Consider the following 27908-nt stretch of genomic DNA (forward strand, 5'->3'; position numbering starts at 1 on the left):
TCATCTCAAAGCAGGGCGATCATTGAAAAAGTTGGAATATAGGGCTAAATATGATGTTCTGTTGAAGATAAAAGGTTTATTTGGGTCAAATCACACTTACAGAGTAGTTTTTGTGACCCCAAAAGCATTGGTCATTCATTCATTGACCTTTTGAGGGCCGGAAGACAGGCCAGGTTTTACTGTTGAGTCGATCCATTTTGAAATAGACGATCTATGGTTTGACCTGGGCTGTCCTCGTACCATAGCGCCCCCGTGTGGAAGCGGAGCGCAACAGCTACTTTGCATATCCTGTTTCTCTGACTCAGAGATGATGATGCTGGCTGGTAGGAGAGGAGCCTAGCTAACCTGTGCTGCATAGATGCTCGGACTGCGAGACAAAACGAAGAGCAAGGTAGAGTCAAAACCACATGCCAAGTCAGTTTTGCTTAAGATATTCAGAAGCCAACGCTAGACTTGTTTTGTTGAGTTAACTCGTAATGTTTACATGACGCTATTTTACGCTGTCCTGGCCACACTAGGGCTGGCTACTACTACGTTAGCTAAACTGCTGCTAAACACAAGCTTCCACCTTGAGGTGTTGCATGTTTCGATCCTGTTTTTATGGATGTATAAGGTTACATACAATTGATTTAATGTTAGATTGACGCTTAAACTTAACTTTGCTTTATCTTTCTGTGTCAGCAGCACTAATTCACAGCCCGTCTAATAGCTTCTCTTGTAACTGAACACCTAGATAGCCAGCTGGCTCTGAGGGATATTATTCTCTTGACTCTTTGGTGTCGCAGGTGTCTGATCCCTGCTCTAACAACCATATTAGATTAGCTTTTTAGCCTTTAGCACAGGTATGCCTTTGTTTATAGCCCTGGCTCTGCCTTGGTCCTCTCTCATAACCACATTATAACTAAGGGGAACAGCTGTCAAGTCAGGTTTCACCCATCAACCAATAGCCAACAGATTCGTGGATGATCCCCACAGTCCCCACAGCATTTTAAGTGATTATCAGGGTCCTGTTGTTTTACTCCATAGTAGTTTACCACGATGAGTGTCTGAGTTTGACTGAGTTTGAGTTGGACTGTTTTGAACATGTTTCACTCTGGAGTAATAAACAACAGTCTTCAAAAGGGGTTGCTCGATATTGTGTGTCTGTATGGGATCAAAAATAATACTGATAGAAATGGCCTAGAGGAAGACCAGTATACTCATCCCTTGCTATAACCAAAACCATCATTGACATCTCTCTCTCCTCCCCCACATCCCCCTCGCTCTCCCCCTCCCATCTCCTGCTCTCTCCTCTTTCTCCCTTCCCCTTCCCCTGCTCCTTCCCCTCCCCCTCTCCTCCCCAACATTCCCCATTCCCTGCCACTTCCTGCTCTCTCCTCTCTCACATTGCCCCTGTTCTTCCTCTCCTGCACCCTCCCCACCTCCTCCCTTTCCTGATCTCTCCTCCCCCACTATTCTAAAACATGGCACCAATTCTACTCCAAAGCATGGCACCCATTCTATCCTCTCCCACTATTCCGCCACTATTCTAAAGCATGGCACCCGTTCTACCCTAAGGCTTAGTTCACACCGGGGACCCAAGCCTTGCCTATGCCTTGCCTTTACCCACGCTTTTAAATAGGCGTGGTTTTAGTCAACAAGGCTGTGTACACCGGGCGCCTGAGCGTGAACCCTGCGTGTACCCACGCCTTGCCTGTGCCTTGCCGATTTTATCGTTTAGGCGTGAGTTCTATTTTCGAGCCGACTAGGCGCGTGCAGGCAGGCTTCTTCTGTCAAGCCATGAAAAACGCGACAATATCCGTGGGAAATGGCAAAGTCAACTGAATTTCAAAATAAAATGGAGTTACTACAACAGTGTTGAGCAGAGAGAGAGAGAGATTGACGGGTGGCTATCACGTGGGGCTTTCGCCTCGTCGGCAAATAAATCTTCAGGAGAGAGAATAGCGACCGAAGAAGCAAGATGGACAATGTTGTTGTGCCAGCACATATTCTTGCAAGATTACCTCTCTAAAAAGTCCGACTATAGTCAGACCTGGTTATACATATCCAGCATCAATAGAACATTAAATATATCAAGATTTATTTTACCTACACATGATAATTCGGGACCACACGTGAAAAAATACAGCCGGGAGAGAGGAGAGGCGCTTGTGACTCGGCTCCAGGTTCAGCGTGCAAAGGCGTGCGGTGTGATCGGTTCACGCCCAGCTCAAGGTCTGCAGGCGTAGGCGTGGGTTGAGGCAAGGCAAGGCGTAGGTTCCCTGTGTCTGTGTGAACGTAGCGTAAAGCGTTGCACCCATTCGATCCTATATTTACATATTTATCATATGATTGTTTGATGTGTTATTATTACTACTGTTATTTGCTACTGTTGTGTCAGCTAGCCCTCCTTTCCCTGTTCTCTCCATATACTCTCTATACTCCCCCTGCTCTCCCTCCCCACCTCCTCCCCTTCCCGAACCCCCCCCCCCCCCTCACACACACACTATTCTAAAGCATGGCATCCATCCTATTTTAAAGCATGGCACCCATTCTCTTTCTTTCCCCCTTCCCCTGCTCCTTCCCCACCTCTCCTTCTCTGTTCTCTCCTCCCCCACATTTCCCATTCTCTCCCCACCTTTTCCCTCTCCCTGCTCCCTCCTCCCCCACACTCCCCGCTCTCCCTCCCCCCTCCCCTCTCCTGCTCTCTCCTCTTTCCCCCTTCCCCTGCTCCTTCCACCCCTCCTATACTCCCCAGCATTTCCCATTCCCTCCCCACCTCATCACTTTCCTGCTCTCTCCTCTCTCACATTCCCTCTGCTCTCCCTCCCTTCTCCTGCTCTCTCCTCCGCTCTATCCTATATTTCTATATTTTCTATATTTCTTTATCAATTGTTCAATGTGTTATCATTTACTACTGTAATTTGCTACTGTTGTCTTGTGTCAGCTAGAATTAGCTAGACATATTTTCTGTGAAGCCCTCTGGGAGATGCTTGTGAATTTAGGGCTATACAAATAAACTTGACTTGACTTGACTTGACTTGAGTCAGTCAGTCACAATTCAGTTTCAGATTCTTAGATCATTTGTTGTGGCCATCATGCAGTAGTGCATTTATCCTAAGGATTGTTCTTCATCTGCCTAAAAATCCTCTGTATGTTGTTTTATTTTGCAGAACAAAGTGAAAACTGCTATCAAATGATGGACGGGTATGTGTGTAAATTAATTTGCAGTATACTCCCCATGTTTATCTACTTATATGTCTGCTTATATTTATAGCCACTGTTTTTTTGAAAGTGTTTACCATGTTTTTGTTTTGTTTTTACCGCAATCTACTATTTACTGTTGCTTGATTTATGTCTTTTTAGAAAGCACTTTTAAAACTCTGCTTTTACAACCAAAGTCTCTTGCACACCTGAGAAGTCTTGTGGCAGGTGCGTAGGTGGAGTAGAATCACTTAGAAAAATAATGGACACCCGCACACTGTCTTCACTTGCTCAAAATTGGAAAATTTAATACACAACGTTTCGGTACAAGACCTTTTTCAAGTATATCTATATCTATATATATACTTGAAAAAGGTATTGTACCGAAACGTTGTGTATTAAATTTTCCAATTTTGAGCAAGTGAAGACAGTGTGAGGGTGTCCATTATTTTTCTAAAAAACTCTGCTTTTAAATTAAAAACCATAAATGGTTTATAGTATGAAACACTCTTTGTAACTGAGTCGGTGTCACTGGGCCCAGGTTTGCGGGGGACATGCTGAGCGGCGGGCGGACTCTGCTGGGCGAGGACAGCTCGGTGATGGCCCGCATGCAGAAGAAGTTCTGGAAGACCAAGCAGGTTCTCATCAAAGCCACGGGCAAGAAGGAGGACGAGTACGTGGTGGCGTCGGACGCCGACCTGGACGCCAAGCTCGCGGTAGGGGGCACTGCACCTTCTCCATTCAATGCAATCTGTGTGACCTTTATGGACCTCTCTTCATGATCAGTAGGAAATGCAGCAACATTGATAGAACTTGTCTCCTACACAAGTCTCTGGCACAGCATCCCCCCCCCCCCCCCCTCTCTCATCCCCTAGAATAGCGGCCGATAATGACACAAAGACAGATTTTCACTATAGAGATGAGTAAGCTGGCTGATTAGAGCAGAGATCCAATAAAACAGTGAAGAGGTCTCCAATGAGAAATACTGTAATTAGTAAGACTGCTTTGTCATTTGCTCTTTTCGGTCAGGTGTGAGAATGAAGCTTCCTTGGTAGCAGAAACGTCTTGTCGCACCGGCTGCTAGCACTTTCCTTTATTGTTGAGCAGTTGAAAATGCCAGGAAGTGGGAATGGTGACATGTCTCGAAATTGCAATGGGAAGGGAGTTTCTGAGGGTGAACTAATTGTTGAGACATTGGTATTTATTGATCACAAATGCTATTAACACCCTGTAGATCGATCTACAGGGTAGATAGATCTACACGTAATGTGTTATTGGGCAGTACAAATCTTAATTAGCCTTTTAATCTTATGTAAGGGAACATAACGAAAACACATGAGGTATACGCACAGGTTTCTGCTGTGCATAATGAAAACACATGAGGTATACGCACAGGTTTCTGGTGTGCATAATGAAAACACATGAGGTATACGCACAGGTTTCTGCTGTGCATAATGAAAACACATGAGGTATACGCACAGGTTTCTGGTGTGCATAATGAAAACACATGAGGTATACGCACAGGTTTCTGGTGTGCATAATGAAAACACATGAGGTATACGCACAGGTTTCTGCTGTGCATAATGAAAACACATGAGGTATACGCACAGGTTTCTGCTGTGCATAATGAAAACACATGAGGTATACGCACAGGTTTCTGCTGTGCATAATGAAAACACATGAGGTATACTACGCACAGGTTTCTGCTGTGCATAATGAAAACACATGAGATATACGCACAGGTTTCTGGTGTGCATAATGAAAACACATGAGATATACGCACAGGTTTCTGGTGTGCATAATGAAAACACATGAGATATACGCACAGGTTTCTGGTGTGCATAATGAAAACACATGAGATATACGCACAGGTTTCTGGTGTGCATAATGAAAACACATGAGATATACGCACAGGTTTCTGGTGTGCATAATGAAAACACATGAGATATACGCACAGGTTTCTGCTGTGCATAATGAAAACACATGAGATATACGCACAGGTTTCTGGTGTGCATAATGAGAACACATGAGATATACGCACAGGTTTCTGGTGTGCATAATGAAAACACATGAGATATACGCACAGGTTTCTGGTGTGCATAATGAAAACACATGAGATATACGCACAGGTTTCTGCTGTGCATAATGAAAACACATGAGATATACTATGCACAGGTTTCTGGTGTGCATAATGAAAACACGAGATATACTACGCACAGGTTTCTGCTGTGCATAATGAAAACACATGAGATATACGCACAGGTTTCTGCTGTGCATAATGAAAACACATGAGATATACTATGCACAGGTTTCTGCTGTGCATAATGAAAACACATGAGATATACTATGCACAGGTTTCTGGTGTGCATAATGAAAACACGAGATATACTACGCACAGGTTTCTGCTGTGCATAATGAAAACACATGAGATATACGCACAGGTTTCTGCTGTGCATAATGAAAACACATGAGATATACTATGCACAGGTTTCTGGTGTGCATAATGAAAACACGAGATATACTACGCACAGGTTTCTGCTGTGCATAATGAAAACACATGAGATATACGCACAGGTTTCTGCTGTGCATAATGAAAACACATGAGATATACGCACAGGTTTCTGGTGTGCATAATGAAAACACATGAGGTATACTACGCACAGGTTTCTGGTGTGCATAATGAAAACACGAGGTATACTACGCACAGGTTTCTGCTGTGCATTTTTGTGCCACCTGCTTCTAAAAATAAAATGCTTGCTAGAAAATTGGGTAAGGAGCAGCTGGTGGGGATTGGAAGTAGCAATGTGGATTTTCAATCATTTTCAAAGATTGTCCTTTTAAATGTGTTTCCTGTGCCCCTGTAGAGCCTAGTAGCAGTAACTAGAGTCAACTATAACATGATGTAGGTATTGGTAACTACATTTCAAGTATGAGCATTTACACTCAGCCTATGTAAGGGATTGCGGCAGCTGGATAATGTACATGTGAATGGGAATAACAAGGCTTTTATAAATGTCAGCAGCATGTTGGCATGCTATCCTCAGTTGTTTGCGGCCAGTTTGTGCTGTCTAGGTGGTGTCATTATATTATATATGGGAGTCCCCCGCCACACTGCAGCTACCGTAATTATGTTGACAGGGTACAATATGTTCCTCTACCTCTCGGTGAAGGCCCACATTTCCCACAGATGCTCGAAATGAGAAGGGACAGTTTGGACCGGCTGGCATTTAGACGTGACGGCTATAGTTTCACAGAGCTGCTCGGGACGCACTGAGAAGCCTTTGTTGGCTCTGGAACTGGAGAGCTTTACTCTGTCCTTTTGCTCACATTGTCCCTCACTAGTCACTTCATTCCCAGGGGCACGGCGATGTGGAGAAAGGGGAGAAGAGAAGGAACTGTAAATACTAAGTGTGAGGCAGAAAGACAGTGGCTGAAAGATCCCAGTGGTGTTGCACATGTGACATGTGACAAGGAAAGAGCAGCTTCAACTTAACTCTGTATTTCTCTCATTTTATTTTAAGAGCTGGGTGATTGCAGTCGTCTTGCTTTGACTTCTTTATGAACATTATCCTGAGTTAGACCCTCTCTCCGCTGCAGCAAAACCAAGCAAGAGCAGGTTAGATTTAGACCCGCTGGTGGAGGGGAGCCTCACTGCTAACTTGATTGAAGGGTTTTTATCACAGCATGCTTTTTCAAATTTGATCATCTGCTTTTGCTATGCTTGGTGCAACCTGTGAGGTACTTGCATCGTTGCATGGGCTGTTGGAGAGGCTTTTCCCACTATTTGCTCGAGACTTGACAACAAAGAATTGAGGTGGTTTGAAATGACATCCAGGTAAAGACGGCTAATTAGTCAGTTTAATGATGCAATTCTTCTTCTTGTGGATTATGGGAAGGGAACTCTGCTGGGCTCTTCTCACATTTCTCAGCACAGAATACTTGACTTTACTGCTGTTGAATCAACATATTCATTTCTTTTGTCTTCTTAACTTGGTTAGTTGATGATGCAAAACGCACACAACAAAACGGAATGTGCTCCGACATACGTGTATAAGTGCTGTGTACAGGTGCATGGTCAGTCTGCCTCTGCTTCTGTACCAGCACATGCTGCCTGTGGCTGTGAGTCAGTCTGCCTCTGCTTCTGTAGCAGCACATGCTGCCTGTGAGTCAGTCTGCCTCTGCTTCTGTAGCAGCACATGCTGCCTGTGAGTCAGTCTGCCTCTGCTTCTGTAGCAGCACATGCTGCCTGTGAGTCAGTCTGCCTCTGCTTCTGTAGCAGCACATGCTGCCTCTGCTTCTGTAGCAGCACATGCTGCCTGTGAGTCAGGTAGAGCACTTATTATTATTAGATAGAAATGGGATCTTGCTCAATCAGTGAGCATTGCTCTTCTCAACAAACCACATTTTAGAGCAACAGAGGGTTGTGCAGGAGTGTTGCGCTGAACGCACCATGAGATCTGTCTGGGTTTGAGGCCAGTCTCAGATGTTTGGCTACTGTTCAGGCAGTGAGTCTGGGTGAAGGTTTAGGCCAGTCTCAGATGTTTGGCTACTGTTCAGGCAGTGAGTCTGGGTGAAGGTTTAGGCCAGTCTCAGGTGTTTGGCTACTGTTCAGGTAGTGAGTCTGGGTGAAGGTTTAGGCCAGTCTCAGATGTTTGGCTACTGTTCAGGCAGTGAGTCTGGGTGAAGGTTTCCTCTAGTCTCAGATGTTTGGCTACTGTTCAGGCAGTGAGTCTGGGTGAAGGTTTAGGCCAGTCTCAGATGTTTGGCTACTGTTCAGGCAGTGAGTCTGGGTGAAGGTTACCTCTAGTCTCAGATGTTTGGCTACTGTTCAGGCAGTGAGTCTGGGTGAAGGTGGTGACTGTTTAGTCTGCAGTTAATGAGTAACTGTAGGCTACACATGTTCAAATCACCTCCGCCTCTCTCTGACTACCTGCATGCAGCACTCTACTCTCCTTCAGAAGTTAGGCCAAACTACTATTGATTTTAAGGCATATTATGGCACTGAAAATAAAATCCTAGACTACAATTGGATTATATATATAAAAAACAGATGTGTTTTTTGCACACTGTCCACAGTGGCTTCTGGTTTCCACAATTCACCACTTTTACTATTTTAGCCACAAAGTTGGTTTACAAAAGAACTGTAGTAGGTTTACTGGCCAAATCCATGTTTTAACAGCAGTTAGATGGAGGCAGATGGTCAGTTCCCACCCTAGGCTGAGGTGATAATCATGAAAGAGGAGAGCCGGCACTCACGGTAGGCTAATTTGAAAAAAAGCCTTTTATTGGGCAGAGAAAAATCGGACGTTTCGGCGTAAAGCCTTTGTCAACCAAGGTGAGGTGATAATCACACAAGTGAAGTGAAGTTCACACACGGATCTATAAGAGTTCACACAGGGATGTTAAGCTGTTGGTTGAAGATGAAGCAAACAACAGAACAGATGCTATAGACAGTCATTCAATAAGCTTGATCTACTTTATATAAAAAATAGAAAGTAGGGCTGCGTGTTTATGGTTGATCATATTAACCATGATTATTATTCCTGATGATGTGGGATCGTGTATTCAGCATCTTGACTATTTCCAGCTAAAGCCATTAAGCCAATGTTTTAAATGAAATGGCAAAATGACGATATACTGTACACACGATTGGTTGTGCTGTGCAGTCCCAATACAAAATGTATTGGATATTTCAGAATTTCCCCATGGTCAGGTGAGCTGTCAAAAGTTAAGAGACACCTTTAACCTATTGAATTCCTTTAGCTCGTCCTATGATCGTAAATGTCTAGGTCTGAAATAAAAAATCATCCCAGCAGAAAAGGCTCAGGAGAAACGTAAATATTGAGTGTGACATTCAGTGGTCATTGTAAGTCCACTGACATGTCACATTGTTATCAGGCGGTGCATTATACCTGAAGGTTATCGATAGAGACGAGAGCAGTCAGAATGATTTGCATGGTCTACTCTGCCTCAGTAGACACACACACACACACACACACACACACACACACACACACACACACACACACACACTGAGCCCAGTGGCTACTCTGTTATCCCAGATGAGCAGCCGTCTCTCAAAATCCCTTCCTATCAGATGGCAGCACTGCATTGGCCCACAACAGCTGTGTTGCCATGACGCACATTGTACTGAGCAGGGTGGCTGGCTGGGTGCAGATGGTGCAGAGATGCACTGATGTTTCTATCTGTTCTGTTCTGTTCTCCTCATTCAATCACTACTGTTGTCTGCCAGGTGGGAAGTCAAGGGGCTGACTGGCAGATAGACAGACAGACACAGACAGACAGACAGACAGACACAGACAGACAAACAGACAGACAGACAGACAGCGAGAGAGAGAAATGTTTGTTCACCGATTCACAATATGCCTCCACTGAGGCAGAAGGACAAACATCACACTCCTCATGACTCATATAATCCAGTATTGAGTCTTAAAATCGTTATTGTCTCCACAGCGCCGGCAGCAGGCCAGGCCGGGGGGAAGGGGGGGGGGGGGGTGGCTAGGAGATGCCAATGTCAGGACACTCACTCACTCGCGGATGTTTAAGGGGGCAGGGCTAGGGAGACGTGGGTGGCAGAGAGCCGGGGTTCAAGGGGTTGGTAAGGGGAGTGGCTAGATGTATGTGGGTGGTGGGAGGGGGCGTGGTCAGTAAAGTGGGTAGGTAGGGCTAGGGAAAAGCGGCCGTAGCTAGGGATAGGCAGGTTGTAGAGCAGTGGTTCCCAACCTTGGGGTCGCCTGGAAGTCAAATGGGGTCACCTGATTTTTTTTTTACACCACACAATTTAAAACTACCGAAGAGGATTAGGGCCACTTGTGATTTTTTTTCTAAATTGAATTCAGGATTACTTCATTCGTCTAGTCCGGCTGGCCAACTACAGGTAGTTGGCCAGCCGGCAGGAAAGTATCGCGGGACTTGACGAGACTTGGTGACCGAGATCACGAATGAGGTAATTTGATCCCTGGGAGACTCCAGGAAACAGCCCCGGGGGAAATATCAGTCTGGTGGTTGTTGAGGGATGAGATTATGACGATATGTGGCGAAAATGGGAATAAAACTGGCTATTTAGATGCAGGAAAGACAGGCTGCCACTTGGCCCCCACGGCGCTCTATTTTACAACTGGATTGGAGAGTATTGATCTCAAAACAACGTGTAGGACGGCCAGAAATGCTGCGGAGATCACTGGGTGAGTCGTCAGATCATAATTAATGTGAGGAGAGGGGTCCAGGTTCAAAAAAACCGAAATTCTCCTTTAAGAAGAAGAAGAAAAAACATATGCACCACTGTGTGGATCTCATCTGCAATTACTGCTCATGGTCATTGGTGTTGTCAGATACAAGAAAACTTAAATCTTCCGTATTATCACTTTAATGTCAGAATTCTGTCAAAAAAGAAGTCCGAATTCTGAGAGCGAAAAAGTCAGCATACTGTTCCATATGACGTCCCTGATGATGTCACTGATGATATTACCGATGTGTACCGAAATGTGAATGTCTGGGATCCCTAGATTTTAGCCGTGTTGTTGAGGGTACCCCAAAAACATTGCCTAAAGTGCCATAAGGCTGAATGACCACACCACTGCGTCGTGCGCTTCAGGTATTTGCGCTTGTTATTAAAACAAGTGAACAAAATCCACCGATGGGGTGAGATAATCCCACTTTTCCCCTTCAAAGTAAATCCACTTATTTAAAGAATTGTGTGCATACTGTACTAGTCAGAGTCAGAGTCAGTTTATTTACCATTTGCAGTCGAAACTACATTGGAATTGGGGTGCAAGAGCTTAAAACATAGACACAAATATGACAAGTCATGACAACATAACATAGCATATAAATAGACAGACAGTAAAAAGGTTTAAAAAGTAAATAAGATAAAATAAGAGAATAAAACAATAAAATAATAAAAAAGGAGACAGGTACATCTGTGGATAAAGGCCCGAGTCATCCAGCTCACTTATTAAAGTGCAGGAGCAAACAAAGTGCACAGTCAGACATAAAGTGCACAGTAGTAAAGTGCCTAAGCAAGGATTAATTGCATGAGAAGACCAGTATAAGACATCTTATACAAAAGAAAATAACAGAAAAAGTAAAGGTCTAGGTGTGTCTAGGTGGTCTGGACAACAGAGATCTACCGTTTAGATTTGTGATCGTTCAAACTACGCACAGCACTCGGGTAAAAGCTTCTCGCAAAGCGAGTGGTGGAGCATTTAATGGAGCGGTAGCGTCTACCCAAAGGGAGTAACTCAAAAAGACTGGCGGCCGGGTGACCTGCAGGGTCCCTGATAATGCTGGAGGCCCGGGACAGAAGTCTGGAGCTATAGAGCTCTTCTAGTGCCGGCAGGTTGACACCAGTTATCTTGCGGGCAAGGCGCACTACCCTATTTAAAGATTTTCGCTCCTTAACAGTAAGGTTACCAAACCATACAGTGAAGGAACTAGTGAGAATGCTCTCAATAATACAGCGATAAAAGTTGACAAGGATCTGGCTGTTGTGGGTGAACTCCTTAAGTCTTCTTAAGAAGAAAAGACGTTGCTGAGACTTTTTAACAATCGCTTTGGTATTTGAGTGCCAGCTAAGATCATCCGAGATAGTGACACCTAGAAATTTGATACTTTTTACCATCTCAACCTCTGTACCATTGATTATTATAGGATGGTGAGGTGCCTTTTTACGGCGGAAGTCAATGACAAGCTCTTTTGTCTTGGAGGCATTGAGAATTAGGTTGTTGGCCTCGCTCCACCTGACAAGTTCTTCTACCTCAGATCTGTAGTTAGACTCGTCATTTGAGCTAATGAGCCCAATGACAGTGGTGTCATCCGCGTATTTAACTATGAGATTGTTGAGGTAGTGAGCGATACAGTCGTGGGTGAAAAGAGTAAACAAGAAGGAGCTAAGAATGCATCCTTGCGGTGAGCCAGTGCTCAGAACAAGTATATCAGACAGATTTTTTCCGATCCTGACTCTTTGAGGCCTCAGGATTAAAAAGCTAAAAATCCACTCACAAAGAGCATCACACAGACCAAGATTTTGCAGTTTACGGATCAGAAGTGAGGGAATGATCGTATTAAAAGCAGAGCTATAGTCTATGAAAAGCATTGCAGTGGGATCTGCCTTAATGCAAGATGTTGTCACTTGATTGGTTATGGAAAACTATTGGGGGGGGGATCAAACTGCATAGGTCATAGGTCATAGGTCAATCAAAACCTTCACACATGGTTCTACCCTCAAGATGACTCCTAAATTGAATAGTAGTGTACTCTCATTTTGAAAGTCTTCTTGTTTGTGAAGCTCTGTCAGTGTTTCCTTTCTGTGTCCCAGAGAAATGCACAGTGTTTGCTAACAGCCTGTCTGTGTCTGCAGTTCTTCCGCTCGGTTCAGTCCACCTGCACAGAGCTGCTGAAAGTGATCGAGAAGTACCAGCAGAGGATCACATGTGAGTAATGCTTCAACAACCCTTCCAGGGTCTTAAATCTTTACAACACAACACACACAGCTAATCATTAATCCCAAATGGGAAGCTTTTTTCCTTATTTTTGTCTTTCTGATCACATTAGTTCCCCCTACCTCTAACTCACGTCATTTATTTTGTTATCGTGCGTGTACGAGTACGTCCAACTTTAACTTCCGCCTCTCTCTGCAGACCTGTCCCAGGAGGAGAACGAGCTGGGTCTGTTCCTGCGCTTCCAGGCCGAGCACGACCGCACCAAGGCCGGCAACATGATGAACGCCACCAGCAAGGCCCTGTGCGCCTCCGCCAAGCAGAGGTCAGCTGGGCGTCCTACCAACGCCTAATGCAACTGCATTAAACAAGCAAACCAAGGATGATGTGCTGTAATGATGAATACACAAAACATTCAAAACAAGAGGTTAGGGGTGAATAGTCAACGATTTGGTGATTAGTTCTCAGGAGCCTGATTCAACTGCCAATCTCACAGTCGAATCATCGCAAAATGTGCGTTTGACTAAGGATCATTCCATTCCGCCTATATGGGAGTGCTGAATGTCTGATTTGACATAGAATTGCTTGGTTTCTCCCAATAAATAATGCTATGTTAGACCATTTTGGTATAAATATCAACCTATTTATACTGTAAAACTTTAATTAGAAGCGAAGTCCCAATTAAACTCTGAGTCCCTCTTACTAGCCGGGTGAGGCTACACGTTTTGACAAAATGTCAGATCTCAATTTTGGCTTTCATTCTTTCTAAGTCTAAGGTACTGTATGCTACAGGGCTCTCTCTCCTCTCCTCTGGCTCCTGCAGAATTACGCACAACAATGGGATCCATGGTTAACCAGGCGGTGTGCACAGGCAGGATCACCATGGATCCCCCATGCGTAATTCTCCCATTTCTGTCATTCACATTTCTTTGTAATATGCAGAATCTGATTAGTAATTCCTTGTTATGCCTCCACCGGCGATAGCCAGGCCGGAGGCATTATGGATTCAGGTTGTCCATCCGTCCGTCCGATGTTCGTTAACGCGATATCTGAGGAACGCCTTGACAGAATTTCACCAAATTTGCCTCAAACATCGACTTGGACTCGAGGGTGAACTGATTAGATTTTTGTGGTCAAAGTTCAAAGGCCAAGGTCACTGTGACCTCTCGAACGCCATTTTCAAGCTTGTTAAGACGATATCTCAGGAATGCCTTGACGGAATTTTATCAAATTTGCCTCAAGCATCGCCTTGGACTCAAGCATGAACTGATTAGATTTTGGTGGTCAAAGTTCAAAGGCCAAGGTCACTGTGACCTCTCGAACGCCATTTTCAAGCTTGTTAAGACGATATCTCAGGAATGCCTTGACGGAATTTCATCAAATTTGCCTCAAGCATCGCCTTGGACTCAAGCATGAACTGATTAGATTTTGGTGGTCAAAGTTCAAAGGCCAAGGTCACTGTGACTTCTCGAACGCAATTTTCAAGCTTGTTAACGCGATATCTCAAGAATGGCTTGATGGAATTTCTTCTGATTTGGCTCAAACATCGACTTGGACGCAAGGATGAACTGATTCCATTTTGGTTATCAAAGGTCAAAGTTCAAGGTCACTGTGACCTCACACACCCAATTTCCAAGCTCTATAACGCAACATCTCAGGACCGCCTTGACGGAATTTCTTCCAATTTGCCTCAAATGGCGATTTGGACTCAAGAATGAATTAATGGCGGAGGCATAAATCCGCGGTGCGGTCGTTCTAGTGTTAATTATGTTTTTATCACCAGTCATTCAGGCTACGATTTGAAAAAAGAACTGTTGCGTTTTTGCTGCCTACGGCACGGGGAGAGCGCAGTCCATGGCGCCGGGCAGCTTGACCCCTCTCCACCTGTCCGCTCGGCCCGCTCTGACAAGTTAGAGAGGTTAAAACATTTTGAAATTAAAAAAGAGAGAGACACCAACTTAGAGTGCAGAGGGACATTTGGACTTAAAAGGGAGATAACTGTGTTCTAAACTAGAAGAGAGAGGAAGGGGGATTGTTTTTTGTTGTTTTACTCTTGGAGCTGTGGAGAGTGGAGCGCTCTCCTCTGTGTGTCTCTGTCTGTCTGTCTGTCTCTCGTTATGGATCAATGAGCAAAAAACATAAAAGAAAAATGATTCAACGATAGACAAGACTTGACCAATCCGATTTGATTATGTAAGTTCTTAGTCGGGGTCACCCCTACAAGAGATATTTTGCTATGCTGCAGTATGAGCTATTTAATTCTCTTACAATATCTTCATCGCACACTTTGTCTCCCCCTGCAGGCTGGCGCTGTGTCCGCCACTGCACCGCATGCAGCAGGAGGTGGAGACGTTCCGGCGGCGTGCCATCGCCGACACGCTGCTGACGGTGGGGCGCATGGAGAAGGCGCGCACCGAGTACAGAGGAGCCCTGCTGTGGATGAAGGACATCTCCCAGGAACTGGACCCAGACACATACAAGCAGCTGGAGAAGTTCCGCAAGGTAGGGGGCGCTGTGTGTGTGTGTGTGTGTGTGTGTGTGTGTGTGTGTGTGTGTGTGTGTGTGTGTGTGTGTGTGTGTGTGTGTGTGTGTGTGTGTGTGTGTGTGTGTGTGTGTGTGTGTGTGTGTGTGTGTGTGAGACAATATACAAGCAGTGTGTGAACAACTATTCTAGTGCTTTTCAAAGTGGGGGTCGGGGCCACTAGGGGGGCCTCAGCAAATTAATGGAGATGCTTAAAAAAAAACATCTTTATGGGGAAGGAAATGATTTAGTTCTATTTGTTAATACTACAGTATGATAAATAAAGAATATAATATAGGTTTTATGAATATTTTATAAATTCTATTTAGTGTAGTATTAACAAATATAATTGACTCTTTTCCTTCCACATAAAAATCATATATGTCATGCCCATCTGTGCATTGCCTGTCAGTCAAAACATCATCACATTTGTTGTCATTTCCTTCTGGTGTGGGTAATAGTCTGGGACAATGTTTATAATGGGAAACAGAATTATTGAATATGAAGAAATGAGAAAAGATACAAATGTAATTATTATGTTATTACATTAATAATAGTAAGTAAATATATTCTGATGCGGTTTTTGACATTTTCAAAAGTATTGCCAATGGGTTTCTTTCTAATTGCAATAGGGGGGCCGTGGACATAGGCTAATGCTATATTAGGGCCTTGGCTTTGAAAAGTTTGGGACCCCCTGAATTATGACATGTAGGAAAGAAGTAGGATCCACACACCATGAAGCTCCCGTTTTAAGGTTTTTTTATTTTGCGAGTGTGACGTTTCGAGCCCAAAGGCTCTTCCTCAGACGCTTTCGCTAGTGTCTGAGGAAGGCATCTCCACAGATCTTCTCCATGTCTCTTTGGGTCGGCCTCGTTTTGTTTTTCCTGGTGGTGTCCATCTCATGCCTCCCAAAATCAAATATACAATAGACATTTTTCTCTCTCTGTTTCCAGGTCCAGGCCCAGGTCAGAGGGACAAAGGGCCAGTTTGAGAAGCTGAAGAACGACGTGTGTCAGAAGGTGGACATGCTGGGAGCTAGCCGCTGCAACATGCTCTCCCACTCCCTCTGCACTTACCAGGTACAGATGCTGTGTGTGTGTGTGTGTGTGTGTGTGTGTGTGTGTGTGTGTGTGTGTGTGTGTGTGTGTGTGTGTGTGTGTGTGTGTGTGTGTGTGTGTGTGTGTGTGTGTGTGTGTGTGTGTGTGTGTGTGTGTGCGCGCGCGCGCGCATGCAGAATAAGAAAAACTCCAACATGAGATACAGTATCTACCATTTGAAAAACAGACATGTACTTTGCTAAGTACTTTTGCCAAAAAAAAGAAAGAAAGAAAAAAGAAGAAAAGCAGATATTTTGTTCTCTCATGTAGAGTATGTGGCAGGACATAGAATTACCGTAAATTTCGGACTATAAGCCGCGGCTTTTTCCCCGTTTTTTGGCCCCAGCGGCTTATATAACGGTGCGGCTTATCTATGGATTTTTTCAGCAAACGGCCACTCGGTGACCTCCAAAATCGATGGATTTTACAGGTTACACAGCTTCATCTGCACATTTTATGTGCATTGCTTTGCTGCTTGTTTTTTCGATAATTTTTTTGTAAAGCACCTTGAATTGCCTTTGTGTATGAAAGGTGCTATATAAATAAAATTTGACTTGACTTGACTTGACATCATTTGGCGGAAATCAACCGGCATCACGGTGAACATGGCGCTCAGCTAGACAGCTGCTACACCAGACCAAACAATATGTTTTAGCGATCTGATCTAAAATGAATAAGGTGACCAGAACCAACTGAATAACTTTAAAGAGTGGGGCGAATGTCTGCTGGAAGAAGCACAAGACTGAAAACCAGTAAGCAGAAAGAAAAGAGACGAAGCAATCACCGCCATGAATGAGGAAATGACTCACCTGCTGGAGGCTGGAGATACACGGCTTGGGCTTAACTTTTACTCCGTGAAACGCTATCGATTAAGTCCGACATCGCTCAGAGGTTTTGAGCAGCTTGAAAACAAGTTTGAAAACGTGCAGAAGTCCATCCACTCACTCACTAAAGAAAATAAGGCAACCGTGAACAGAGTTTCTAATGCGGAAAAGCGCATCAGCGCACTGGAGGACAAAAACAAAAACTCTTGCCCTCTTTTCACCACACCGCGGACACTGTGTGCACTGTAAAAAAAAACACAGGTGGTGTTGTGTTATGTTGTTTTGTTGAAATGTTAATAAATGGGAGCTTCCTCAAACAGCCATCTCTTTCCCGACAATCCCCTCTGTGCACGAACCCTTACATATGGTAATTAAACATTAAAACACAATAAAAAAAAAAAAAAAAAAAACATTAAAACACCTGCGGCTTATAGTCCGGTGCGGCTTATATATGTAACAAACAGGCAATTTTGCTGCTGCGGCTTATACTCCGGTGCGGCTTATAACCCGGAAATTACGGTACTATTGTTATTGCTTCGTCTGCCAAATGTTTATTAATATTAGGGTGGTGTGATGTGATGCTATGACAATTTAATTACCCTCCCTCTGGGAGAATTAACGATCAAGCTTGTTCTTTTCTTTTCTGTCTGTCTGTTTGTCTCTCTCTCCTTGCTTTTTTGCTTTCTTTTTCTTTGCGGGTTACCTCAGACCACTCTGCTGCAGTTCTGGGAGAAGACGGCCCATGCCATGTCAGGAATCCACGAGGCCTTCCAAGGACATGTCCCCTACCAGTTCAACACTCTCAAGGTAACTAGACATGTCCCCTACCAGTTCAACACTCTCAAGGTAACTAGACATGTCCCCTACCAGTTCAACACTCTCAAGGTAACTAGACATGTCCCCTACCATTTCAACACTCTCAAGGTAACTAGACATGTCCCCTACCAGTTCAACACTCTCAAGGTAACTAGACATGTCCCCTACCAGTTCAACACTCTCAAGGTAACTAGACATGTCCCCTACCAGTTCAACACTCTCAAGGTAACTAGACATGTCCCCTACCAGTTCAACACTCTCAAGGTAACTAGACATGTCCCCTACCAGTTCAACACTCTCAAGGTAACTAGACATGTCCCCTACCAGTTCAACACTCTCAAGGTAACTAGACATGTCCCCTACCAGTTCAACACTCTCAAGGTAACTAGACATGTCCCCTACCAGTTCAACACTCTCAAGGTAACTAGACATGAGGAAGGTAGGTAGAGCAGGACATGTCCCCTACCAGTTCAACACTCAAGGTAACTAGACATGAGGAAGGTAGAGCGGTAACTTGACTGACATAATTATGAAGAGCCTAGCTTACCACACAGCACATAGAGTTGGTGTCAATCGTGTGTGGCTGCTAAGTGACTGACCTGTCAGTGTAAATGTCTTTTCTATCATATTTGACGCCGTGCTTCCCTCTCTCAGGACCTGCGGGACCCCCTGGAGGAGATAACAGAGATGGAGCAACAAGAAGACAGGAAGGAGAAGGCTCTACAGAGCAACACAGACAGGTGGGCATGCACACACGCACGCACACACACAGACACACACACACACACACACACACACACACACACACACACACACACACACACACACACACACACACACACACATCTGTGTCCCTTATGTATTAGTCAATAGTAGCAGAGGAAGTTTGCGCTCTTTAAGACTCAGGCTTACAACTGATTGCTAAAGGTGCGCGAGGCCAGGTAAATAGTCCAAACAAAGAGTGAAGAGGGCTCGCACATCTCTCTGCTTCTCAACACTAACACTTAGAGCTGCAACGAATAGTCGATTCATCACCAACTATTTTTATAATCGATTAATTGTTTAGACAAATTTTTAATTAAAAAATACAAAAACTATTTTGTTCCAGCTTCTTAAATGAGTTTCTTTAGTCTTCTATGATAGTAAACTGATTATCTTTGGGTTCTGGACTGTTGGTCATGACAAAAGAAGACATTTGAGGATGTCATCTGATACGAGATATCAGACAAGCTTGCAGTCACACATTAGACTGCTTATTCCATGTGTGAATTGGGAAAGACTGCTTTTTCCTTTTACGCTCCTGACAAATGGAACAGGCTCCAGGACTCTCTAAAACTGGAGTGGTTGGTCTCTATATAGTCGTTCAGAGTACTTCTTGAAGATACATTACAAAGGGATTCCTCTTAACGTGTTTTTTATCAACTGATCTTATTTATTTGTACTGTAATTTTAAACTTCTTTGTGTGTGCAAATGTCTAAATGCACAGTAACAGGGCATCCTTGCAAATGAGAGCTTGCTCTCAAGGGCCCCCCTGTAAAGGTTAAATAAAAATAAATAAAAAATCTGGGGCTTTGGGGATTGACATTTGGGTGATTGGCATTTCCCCCCATTTTGTGACATTTTATAGACCAAACGACTAATTAATCAGTCGAGAAAATAATCAACAGATTAATCGATAATGAAAATAATCGTTAGTTGCAGCCCTACTAACACACACACACACACACACACACACACACACACACACACACACACACACACACACACTCCTGGTGTTACTCATTTCCCGTCTGTATTTTCATGGTCTGTCCTGTCCTTTCTGTCTTGTATTGCACACAACCATCTCAGCTTTATCTTCATCAAACATGAGGCCAATGTCATGCCCATTTTCACTCACAAGTAAGTGTGTGTGTGTGTGCGTCTGATCACTAGTGACCCACTAGGTAGTTCAAGCCTGTAGAACAGTGAGCCTGTGAATCGCATAGGTATTTGTGTAGGAGGTGATCAGATGGAGGCTATAAATAGCATTGCTATAAATAGTAAAACGTTGTCTCACCAATTAAGTAAGGCACCTTGTCATTTTCCCTTCCTCTATCTCCCTCCTTCCTTCCCAGCCTGGTGTCCTTGGACGATGACAAGCCATCAGGAGGTGCCTCTGACACTGGTATGTACTGTACCGCCTCCTCTAGGCTGAAATGTGGCATCAGTGAGGATAAGGTGGGATGAAATATTAATGATCCCATGAGGAAATCGGGTCATTGCAGCAGCTAATAGGATAAAGCGAATGAATGAATTAATAAATAAATGAATCAATCAATCAATAAATAAATGTATTAAATATAACGCTTATTGGGCTTTAAAAGCCTGCAGACCATTCAGTGTCTCTCTCCCTCCTGTGTGCACCATTTGTTCTATTCTTTCAGTTTGTTTTCACAAAGGATTTAGTTCATAAAAATAAAATTACTTTGGTGTATGACTCCCTTATTGTTAGTTCCTTGAGCCGGGTTGTAACATATGGAGTAAAAGTTATAACAATAAAGGAAATATATATATATATATATATATATGATATTAATAATAATAACAATATAATTATTGTGGTTATTATTTTTATGCCTAAGGTGTAATCAATCATCTTAACGACCCCAACCACCAGGCAAGACAAAGCCAGGAGAGTGAGATGGTCATCACACAAACGATTGTGGGTCAGAATTATCCAAAAAAGATGTCCTAGAACTCTAACCTGATGCTGCCAGATGGATGGTTTTGTTTTCACAATCTCATGATCTCACGCAAATCCAGCTGCCTTGCAAGGTTATCCTAACTCCTTTTCCAAACCACTCTTCCTTGGCCTCATGATGTTTTCCATCCAGGTCAAGGAAAAGTGGTTACGAAAAGGTGTTGGGACGTATTTTTTTGGACAATTCAAACGTAGCCATGGGGAGAGGGGGAGGGGGAAATGGCCGTAGCTAGGGATAGGAAGGTGGTAGAGAGCTGGGATTGGAGGAGTGGCTAGGGCTGTGTGGGTGGTGTGAGCGGGCGTGCTGCCATGAAGCTGGATGGCCACACCACTGCACCATGGGCTTCAAGGTTTGTCCCCTTAACTTGACTTAGATCGATGGCTGAAAATGCTTCTGCTATCAAGCTCCATTGTAGCTGTCCCAACTGTCATCTGCCAAAGCTACAGTGCTGAAGTGTTTTGGGGTGGATTATTCCTTTATTCCTGCTGAAAGAATCACACTTTATGCAGTTTTGGACGTGGACTTATATGGCCGTGGTTTCATCTGCAGGCCCCGACCAGAGCAGTGACAGACGGAGCCAAACCAGTGACAGCAGTAAGTGTGTGTGTGTGTGTGTGTGTGTGTGTGTGTGTGTGTGTGTGTGTGAGTGAGTGAGAGACACAGAGCCTCTAGTCTAGAGTGTTTGCTGTCATGCATACTAGCCAATACTTGTGTAAATAAATAGTTCAGATGTGTGAATATAGATTCCAGGCCGTTGCCGACTGTGTCGATTGGCTGCCTGTTATTTTGATGCCCCTCTGATCTCAGTGTAGTAAACCCATCGTGTACTCTAGCCCTGCACGATATCAGCGGGTCGTTGAGTTTGTTGGGCACCGACGACGACCTGATGCTCATGGCCTGTGACCCCGCCCAGTCCCAGCCCGGCCTGCAGCCCCCCCTCCCTCCCCGGGCTGTGGACCCAGAGACCTGGAGCTTCGGGAGCTTCCAGTCCTGCCTCTCAGAGCCCGACGCCCCCGGTAACACAGGCTGTGTGTCTAGCTGTCGGCTCTCTGGCTCCACTCTCCTCTTACCCTCTGCCTGCCATTTCTCCCTTCACACCGACCGACATGCTGGTTCTCACCTTCTCTGGATCTCACCTTACCCTTAACTTAACACATTAATTTGGATGTGTCAGAAACACCTCTTTTCTCTGGGTTCTTGATTCTGCTTTTTACTCTTTGAATCTGGGCTCAGTTTGCCAGGCCTGTGCAAGGATCTTTGTTTCCTTCAAGTTTCTCTTCTTTCTTATGAAGAACAACCGAGCGCCTACTTCGCTTCTCAGTATCACTTCTTTGACATTCTGGGCCATTTTTACTGTTTGTTCCCCCTCTGCATTGTTCATCTCTTGTCATATATGTTTCACCTAACAGACATGCACATTTTATTTTAGGGCTGGGTAGCACCACTGATTTCCCGAGTCGATACGATTCTGATACACAAGGTCCCAATTTGATACGATATGATATGATTTGATATCGACATTTCCGTTACAATAAACATTTTGCTTGGATATGAAAGAGATTCTCAAATAACTATTGCTGTAAATTGTACAAGGAACCCTCTAAACTGGTGCATTATTAAGAATATTGTTTACAGATGTTTACGAGACCTCGTTGCTCGAACCAAACCAGGCGAGTCTAATGGGATTAAAGCTTCAAGCATCCATGGGAAAAGGCATTATATAAAAAGATCGATATTGGGAGTTATGAATCGATATCAGTTCCTTCAAATGAATATCGATTTGATATCAATATATCGTTTTGTTTTTTTAAGCCAGCTCTACTCTACTTGTATATCGCCTCAGGTATTTGTTAGTTTGTTTATTTGGATCTCGTTTAGCCCTATTGGGCTATTCTTCCAAGAGTCCAAAGCATAAAAAAACATTTAATACACATAACAGAAATATAATACAGTATACAAGTAAAGTAAAAACATTCAGCAATCAGCACATTATCCTCCCACGTGCTATGTCCTACCGGTGAGGCTCCAGCTGTCAGGTGAAAAGAAGTGGCTGGCTACTGCTCATGTCTCGGAGGAAGCATGGTGCTAGTCTCAGCTCTCCCCAGATCGGCAGAGGGTGGAGCAGCGACCGGGGCAGCAGGGGGAATAATTGGCGAAGTACAATTGGGTAGAAAATGTTGATAAAAAAAGAAGAAGCATTCATCAGCACATTCACACACATTGACAACATAATACACACAACACTACACAGATAATAATGCATGCATGATGCCATACCACCCAATCATTCAATCTTACAGTCATCAACACCAATATACCATACATTTAAAAAAAATCCTCAATTCAGGTTACCTTTGCATATTCTATTAAGCTATAATATTGACTTTAAAACTATATAACAGTACACTGTCAATACAAACACAAGGTATTCTAATTGAAATGTGCTACTGACTTTGTTTGCATAAGTAATCTTAATAAATCATTCACGTTGTACTCGTTCAGTTGAGGAATGGTAGTAATCAGCACGGCTCCTCATAAATACAGCCTTCTGTCTTATCTCTCTAGTCAAGGTCACAAGTTTGTTCTGTAGGTCAGGGGTTCCCAAACTTAAGGATGCTTAATACTTTGAAATCTGAAAATCTTCCGGGGCCCACCCAAACCTTTAATCACAACTCTGATCAACACACCAGACTAAAATGATGTATTTCCCTATTATGTTTTTTATATTATATATTTTTTATTTCATTAACAGAGCATGTGAATTTGGGCATAAGGGAAATTAACAATCCATCCACATCAGGGTAGGAAATTAGCGGGGGCTCGGGGCAAAATGCCCCTAAGAAAATCTAGAATTGCCCTTAGAATTGGGCGATGGGGCTTTTAATACTTTCTGTATTTTAACATTATTCTGTATTTGCAAAGCGTGGCTCGAAAATGGCCAGCTAGGCATCCGTACAACCCCCGCCCCTCCTCCTAGTACTACTAGTGTTATTTGCCTCAGTGACAGGCAGCACAAGCTAGGTGGCCAGCTAGTTCACTCATGTTTTTCATTTCATTTCAGTCATTGGTTGGTCTGTCATGCTACATGCAACTAAGGTATCTCCCAACATTTGATTAAATTGCCCTGGAAATGATCCAAAGTGCCCCCGGAATTATTTCACAGGGGCAAAAATAGCACTTGTTTAAAAATGTTAATTTCCTACCCTGATCCACATACAAAAACATTTAGACAAAATACCCAAAAGCAGATTGCCAACATTTTCTCCCCCCTTATTCATCAGAAGTATTTGCATGCATAACACATTTGTTGAGACAAAATGTGATGAGCAACAACAGAAGAAATCAATCCACAAGCTAAAAATTCTAGGCTGTGAAAAGTGCTACCTTATCTGTAAAGGGGAGACTCATGGGTACCCATTGAACCCATTTTCATTCAGATAAATTGAGTTGAAATAGTTTTCCCTTGCCCATATTTAACCTACGTTTGGAGCATTATTTACCCCCCTTCCCGACAAGCTAGCATATTATGCTTGGTAGCCAGGGTGAACCCAGCCTTCAACGTGACGTCACAGACTATGCCTGTAACGTGACCGATAGTAAATGGAGGTCATGTGGAGGCTGGGTTTACCCAGGCTATTTGCTTGGGATGCCTTAGGTCTTCTAGTTTCTTCTGATAACAGGATCTCTGTAGCTTTCAAAATGACCCTGCTACAGCCATTTGATTGCCTGTGAAAATTGGGAGTGTTGGCAGACCACTCGCAGCCCACCTGCAGTACCTCCATGGCCCACAGTTTGGGAATCACTGCTGTAGGTCAAACGTCTCATTGTTTGGGTGTCATGTCTCTGCTTAGGTTGCTATCTGTCACCAATGTGTGCTTGGACTTCACTGTGTGTGCTGACCTTTTCTGAATCTCTACAAGATGTTTGCTTTTGAGTTTGCCTCTTCTGTTTTTTCTAACACACTCCTCTACCTCTCCCCCCCCCCTCTCTCCCTAGATGGGGACCTGCTCTCTGTCGGGACCATGCTGAAAGCGGAGGAGGAGGACGGGGAGAGGGGCGACATAGCTTTCCTCAAAGACCTGCTTAGCCCGGGTCCCGCAGGAGCCGACGAGTTCAGCAGAGAGTGGCAGGACGCTTTCGGGCTGTTCGAGCCCTCCAGCCTCCCCCCTGCGGCCACGGGTCCCCAGGCAGTGGCTACCAGCGGGGGCCCCGGGGGAGCGGCCCGCGCCCCCTCCAACCCCCCCAGCCCCACTGGCTTCTTGCCCTCCCAGCTGCTGGATCACAGTCTGAGCTCCACAGGTCAGTCACACCACCCTCTGCTGGTGAGGTGATAGTTTAGTTGCTTGGATCAACTAATTTTGTATTGATTTAAACTGTAAACTGAATTATGGGCATTTATTAATAAGGTTTGATTTTTTCAAAATGCTACTGGAAAAAAGAAATCTCTACCTAAAATCTTTCAGTCAGTTATTTCAAATCACAGACGATGCTATTGTCAAAAACTCAACTCTTTTATATTGACAGATGTTAAGATGGCTCAAATTTTAATTGTAACGCATCATTTACATTACCTTCATGTCTGCAATTATTTTTGTAAGTGTAAATCCCATATTCTTTTTCCTTTCTTTTCTTAATCTGTTCCGTTTCTTAGGCTGGTCCACCCCACCCATGTTTCAAGCCCCGCCCCTGCAGCCTCCTTCTGGCCAGGCCCAATCAGCTCATGCGGCTCCAAGTTCAACAGCCAATGGTAAGACAGCTGCTGCAACACTGGAAGTCATAAATTGCCCCAAAACACATTTTTACAAACCTAAAGCTAACCTCATCGGTATTACCTTGGATGTGCTAATAACAAGCTGTATCTCTAGAGCTAGATGGCATGCCATGTTATTTAATCTGTTTAATTGATTTTGTGTGTGTGTGTGTGTGTGTGTGTGTGTGTGTGTGTAGCTGCTCCAGGTGGGTCCAGAGACATGTCTGCCTGGTTCAATCTGTTTGCGGACCTGGACCCCCTCTCCAACCCCGACGCCATCGGACGCTCCGCGGACGAGCTGCTCAACGCCTGAAGCCCTGTGTGTGTGTGTGTGTGTGTGTGTGTGTGTGTGTGTGTGTGTGTGTGTGTGTGTGTGTACATGTGCAGAAACAAAGGTGTGGATTTCTTTTCTTTTTTCTTTCAACTCCCAAGTAAATGAACACACATAAACATGTATACACACACACACACACACACACACACACACACACACACACACACACACACACACACACACACACACACATATTTACGTTACAGTAGAAGACCTCCTGCATATATTTTACACTGGAAAATGAATTTAAAACACTGGAAAATGAGTTGAAAACACTGGAAAAAACAAAAGATTTTGGAACATACTACTCATCAGCTCAGACTTGCTCTCTGTACCATTGAGAATGACTGTTAACACTACTGGCGGAGCTCGTATTTGCATATGCACACAGCAAAAACACCATGAGGCGTCTTGTATCTTAACGTCACAAAATATTACCTTTCGCAAATTAGTTATTGCGGCTTATATCGAGCAGAGAGAGCGTTTTGGTGGCCTGTTTGTTTTGGACTGTGGTTTGTGTCTTGCGTGCATTTTTCTGCATTTTAATGCTGTTTGTTCGGGCGTGTGTGTGTGTGTGTGTGTTTGCTGTGTCTGACTGTATACACACTGCAAGGGACCTGGGACTTATAAATCTTCTCTATTTACTCCTCAATATTGTTTAAATGCTATATACTGTAACACAATTGATTGTAACCGAAGAGTGTGTATACCGGACAGATGTAGGATGTAAAACAACAAGGTGTATTTGCACACAAAAAGACAACAAACGGCAGCAGTGGAAGGATTTGGCTGAAGGACAAGCTGCTCCAGGACCGACCTGGATCTCAAAGTCTCTGACACTTTAATAAATAATGTGATACTTTATCGATCCATATAGGAAACACTTCTCCTATCGCTCTCCATGGCTGAAAGATGCATTCAAAAGCCAGCGTTGAACTGTGAAATGTCTAATGCTCTCTGGAGAAAATGGACAGGAGCCTGAGCTGGAGTTCCATTACAGGCACAGCGGAAGTTTCAACACCATCCCAGTTCCGGCTTTTGCCTCTCACCGTTTCTCCTTCCACCTTGGAGATTGCAAATCATTCCAGTTTCCAATTACTTTGAATGCAACATCAGGGTAAAAAGAGGATGTTTGAAATTGTCTTCATTATCTCACTTCACAAGCAGATGTCCATGAAGTCAAGGAAAATGTGTGAAGCATGTGTGTGTGTGTGTTTTATTTTGAGGGAAATGGTTAATGTGATTTTTTTTTCATCAACTACGCTGCATCAAGATATATTTATTTTCAGACTATCAATGTCACTGTTGGAGCATCTATTTTTTCTGCGCAGTACACTGGGACGACGAAAGACCAAAATAACACTGTAAAACTTGTAATCACATACATGTATATTTTTAGGTCTGAAAGGGATGTATTGTATTTTTTAGAATGTAGAGATGGATTTAGAAAATATATTGATGGTATTTTATTGTGAGAAATATACTGACATTGGAGAACTGTGTTACCATGCAGCATGTTCCTGACTTATTTAATGCTACAATGGATTTTACAATGGGAAAGAAAGCTATTGCTGAGAATTACAGGCCTGAACTCGTTGAATGTTTACTTGGGCCAACACAATATTCTGCATATCACCATGGGAACTGCCCTCAGCTCATACACATGAGATCAGATGTATGTAGGTGTAGATAATGTACTGTACCAACCAAACACTGCTGTGGATGTACAGTCAGTTGCACTCCAGGTTATCATAATGTGGGCATATGGGTAGTGCAGTGGTAGATTCCCTGCCTGCAGGTTCCAACCCCCGTGTTCCCTCCGGCCTGGCCGGGCGTCCATACAGGCACAATTGGCCATGTCTGCGGGTGGGAAGCCGCATAAGCGGTGTGTGTCCTGGTCGCTGCACTAGTGCCTCCTCTGGTTGGTTGTTTGGGGGGAGGGGAACTGGAGGGAATAGTGTGATCCCCCAATGAGCTACATCCTGCCAGTGAACCTCCTTGCTGTCAGGTGAAAAGAAGCGGCTGGCGACTGCACATGTATTGGAGGAAGCATGTGCTAGTCCCCAACTCTCCCCAGATCAGCAGAGGGGGTGGAGCAACGACTGAGACAGCAAGGGGAATTGGCCAAGTACAATAGACCCTTTTCACGGGGGCCATTTTGTGTCGAAAAGGCAGAATAAACA

The 27908-nt window shown here is 44.0% G+C and overlaps 1 protein-coding gene across 2 annotated transcripts; it reads left to right on the forward strand.

Moving 5' to 3' along the window:
* Nucleotides 1–332: 332 nt before the first annotated feature.
* ical1 (islet cell autoantigen 1-like) lies at nucleotides 333–27908 on the forward strand. Of its 2 annotated transcripts, XM_083633425.1 has the most exons (16): nucleotides 361–391; nucleotides 3153–3186; nucleotides 3346–3411; nucleotides 3725–3899; nucleotides 12563–12635; nucleotides 12843–12966; nucleotides 14945–15143; nucleotides 16116–16241; nucleotides 17792–17890; nucleotides 18554–18639; nucleotides 20015–20064; nucleotides 21191–21235; nucleotides 21475–21657; nucleotides 24638–24940; nucleotides 25293–25388; nucleotides 25589–27908. In XM_083633425.1, the coding sequence occupies exons 4-16, from the start codon at nucleotides 3738–3740 to the stop codon at nucleotides 25702–25704; spliced, it is 1662 nt and encodes a 553-aa protein (XP_083489551.1). In that variant the 5' UTR covers nucleotides 361–391; nucleotides 3153–3186; nucleotides 3346–3411; nucleotides 3725–3737; the 3' UTR covers nucleotides 25705–27908. The 2 variants fall into 2 exon arrangements, with proteins under 2 accessions (XP_083489550.1, XP_083489551.1); XM_083633424.1 differs by lacking the exon at nucleotides 3346–3411 and having other exon boundaries at nucleotides 333–391.

This window comes from Poromitra crassiceps, assembly GCF_964638095.1.
Source record: "Poromitra crassiceps genome assembly, chromosome: 3".
In the NCBI taxonomy this organism is placed as follows: Eukaryota; Metazoa; Chordata; class Actinopteri; order Beryciformes; family Melamphaidae; genus Poromitra; species Poromitra crassiceps.

Excerpts from the sequence above, each read along its gene's own strand:
- ical1 (XM_083633424.1), top strand. Across the intron at positions 12,636-12,842 it reads GTACCAGCAGAGGATCACAT|ACCTGTCCCAGGAGGAGAAC; the intron begins GTGAGTAATGCT and ends CTCTCTCTGCAG. Across the intron at positions 16,242-17,791 it reads ACTCCCTCTGCACTTACCAG|ACCACTCTGCTGCAGTTCTG; the intron begins GTACAGATGCTG and ends GGGTTACCTCAG.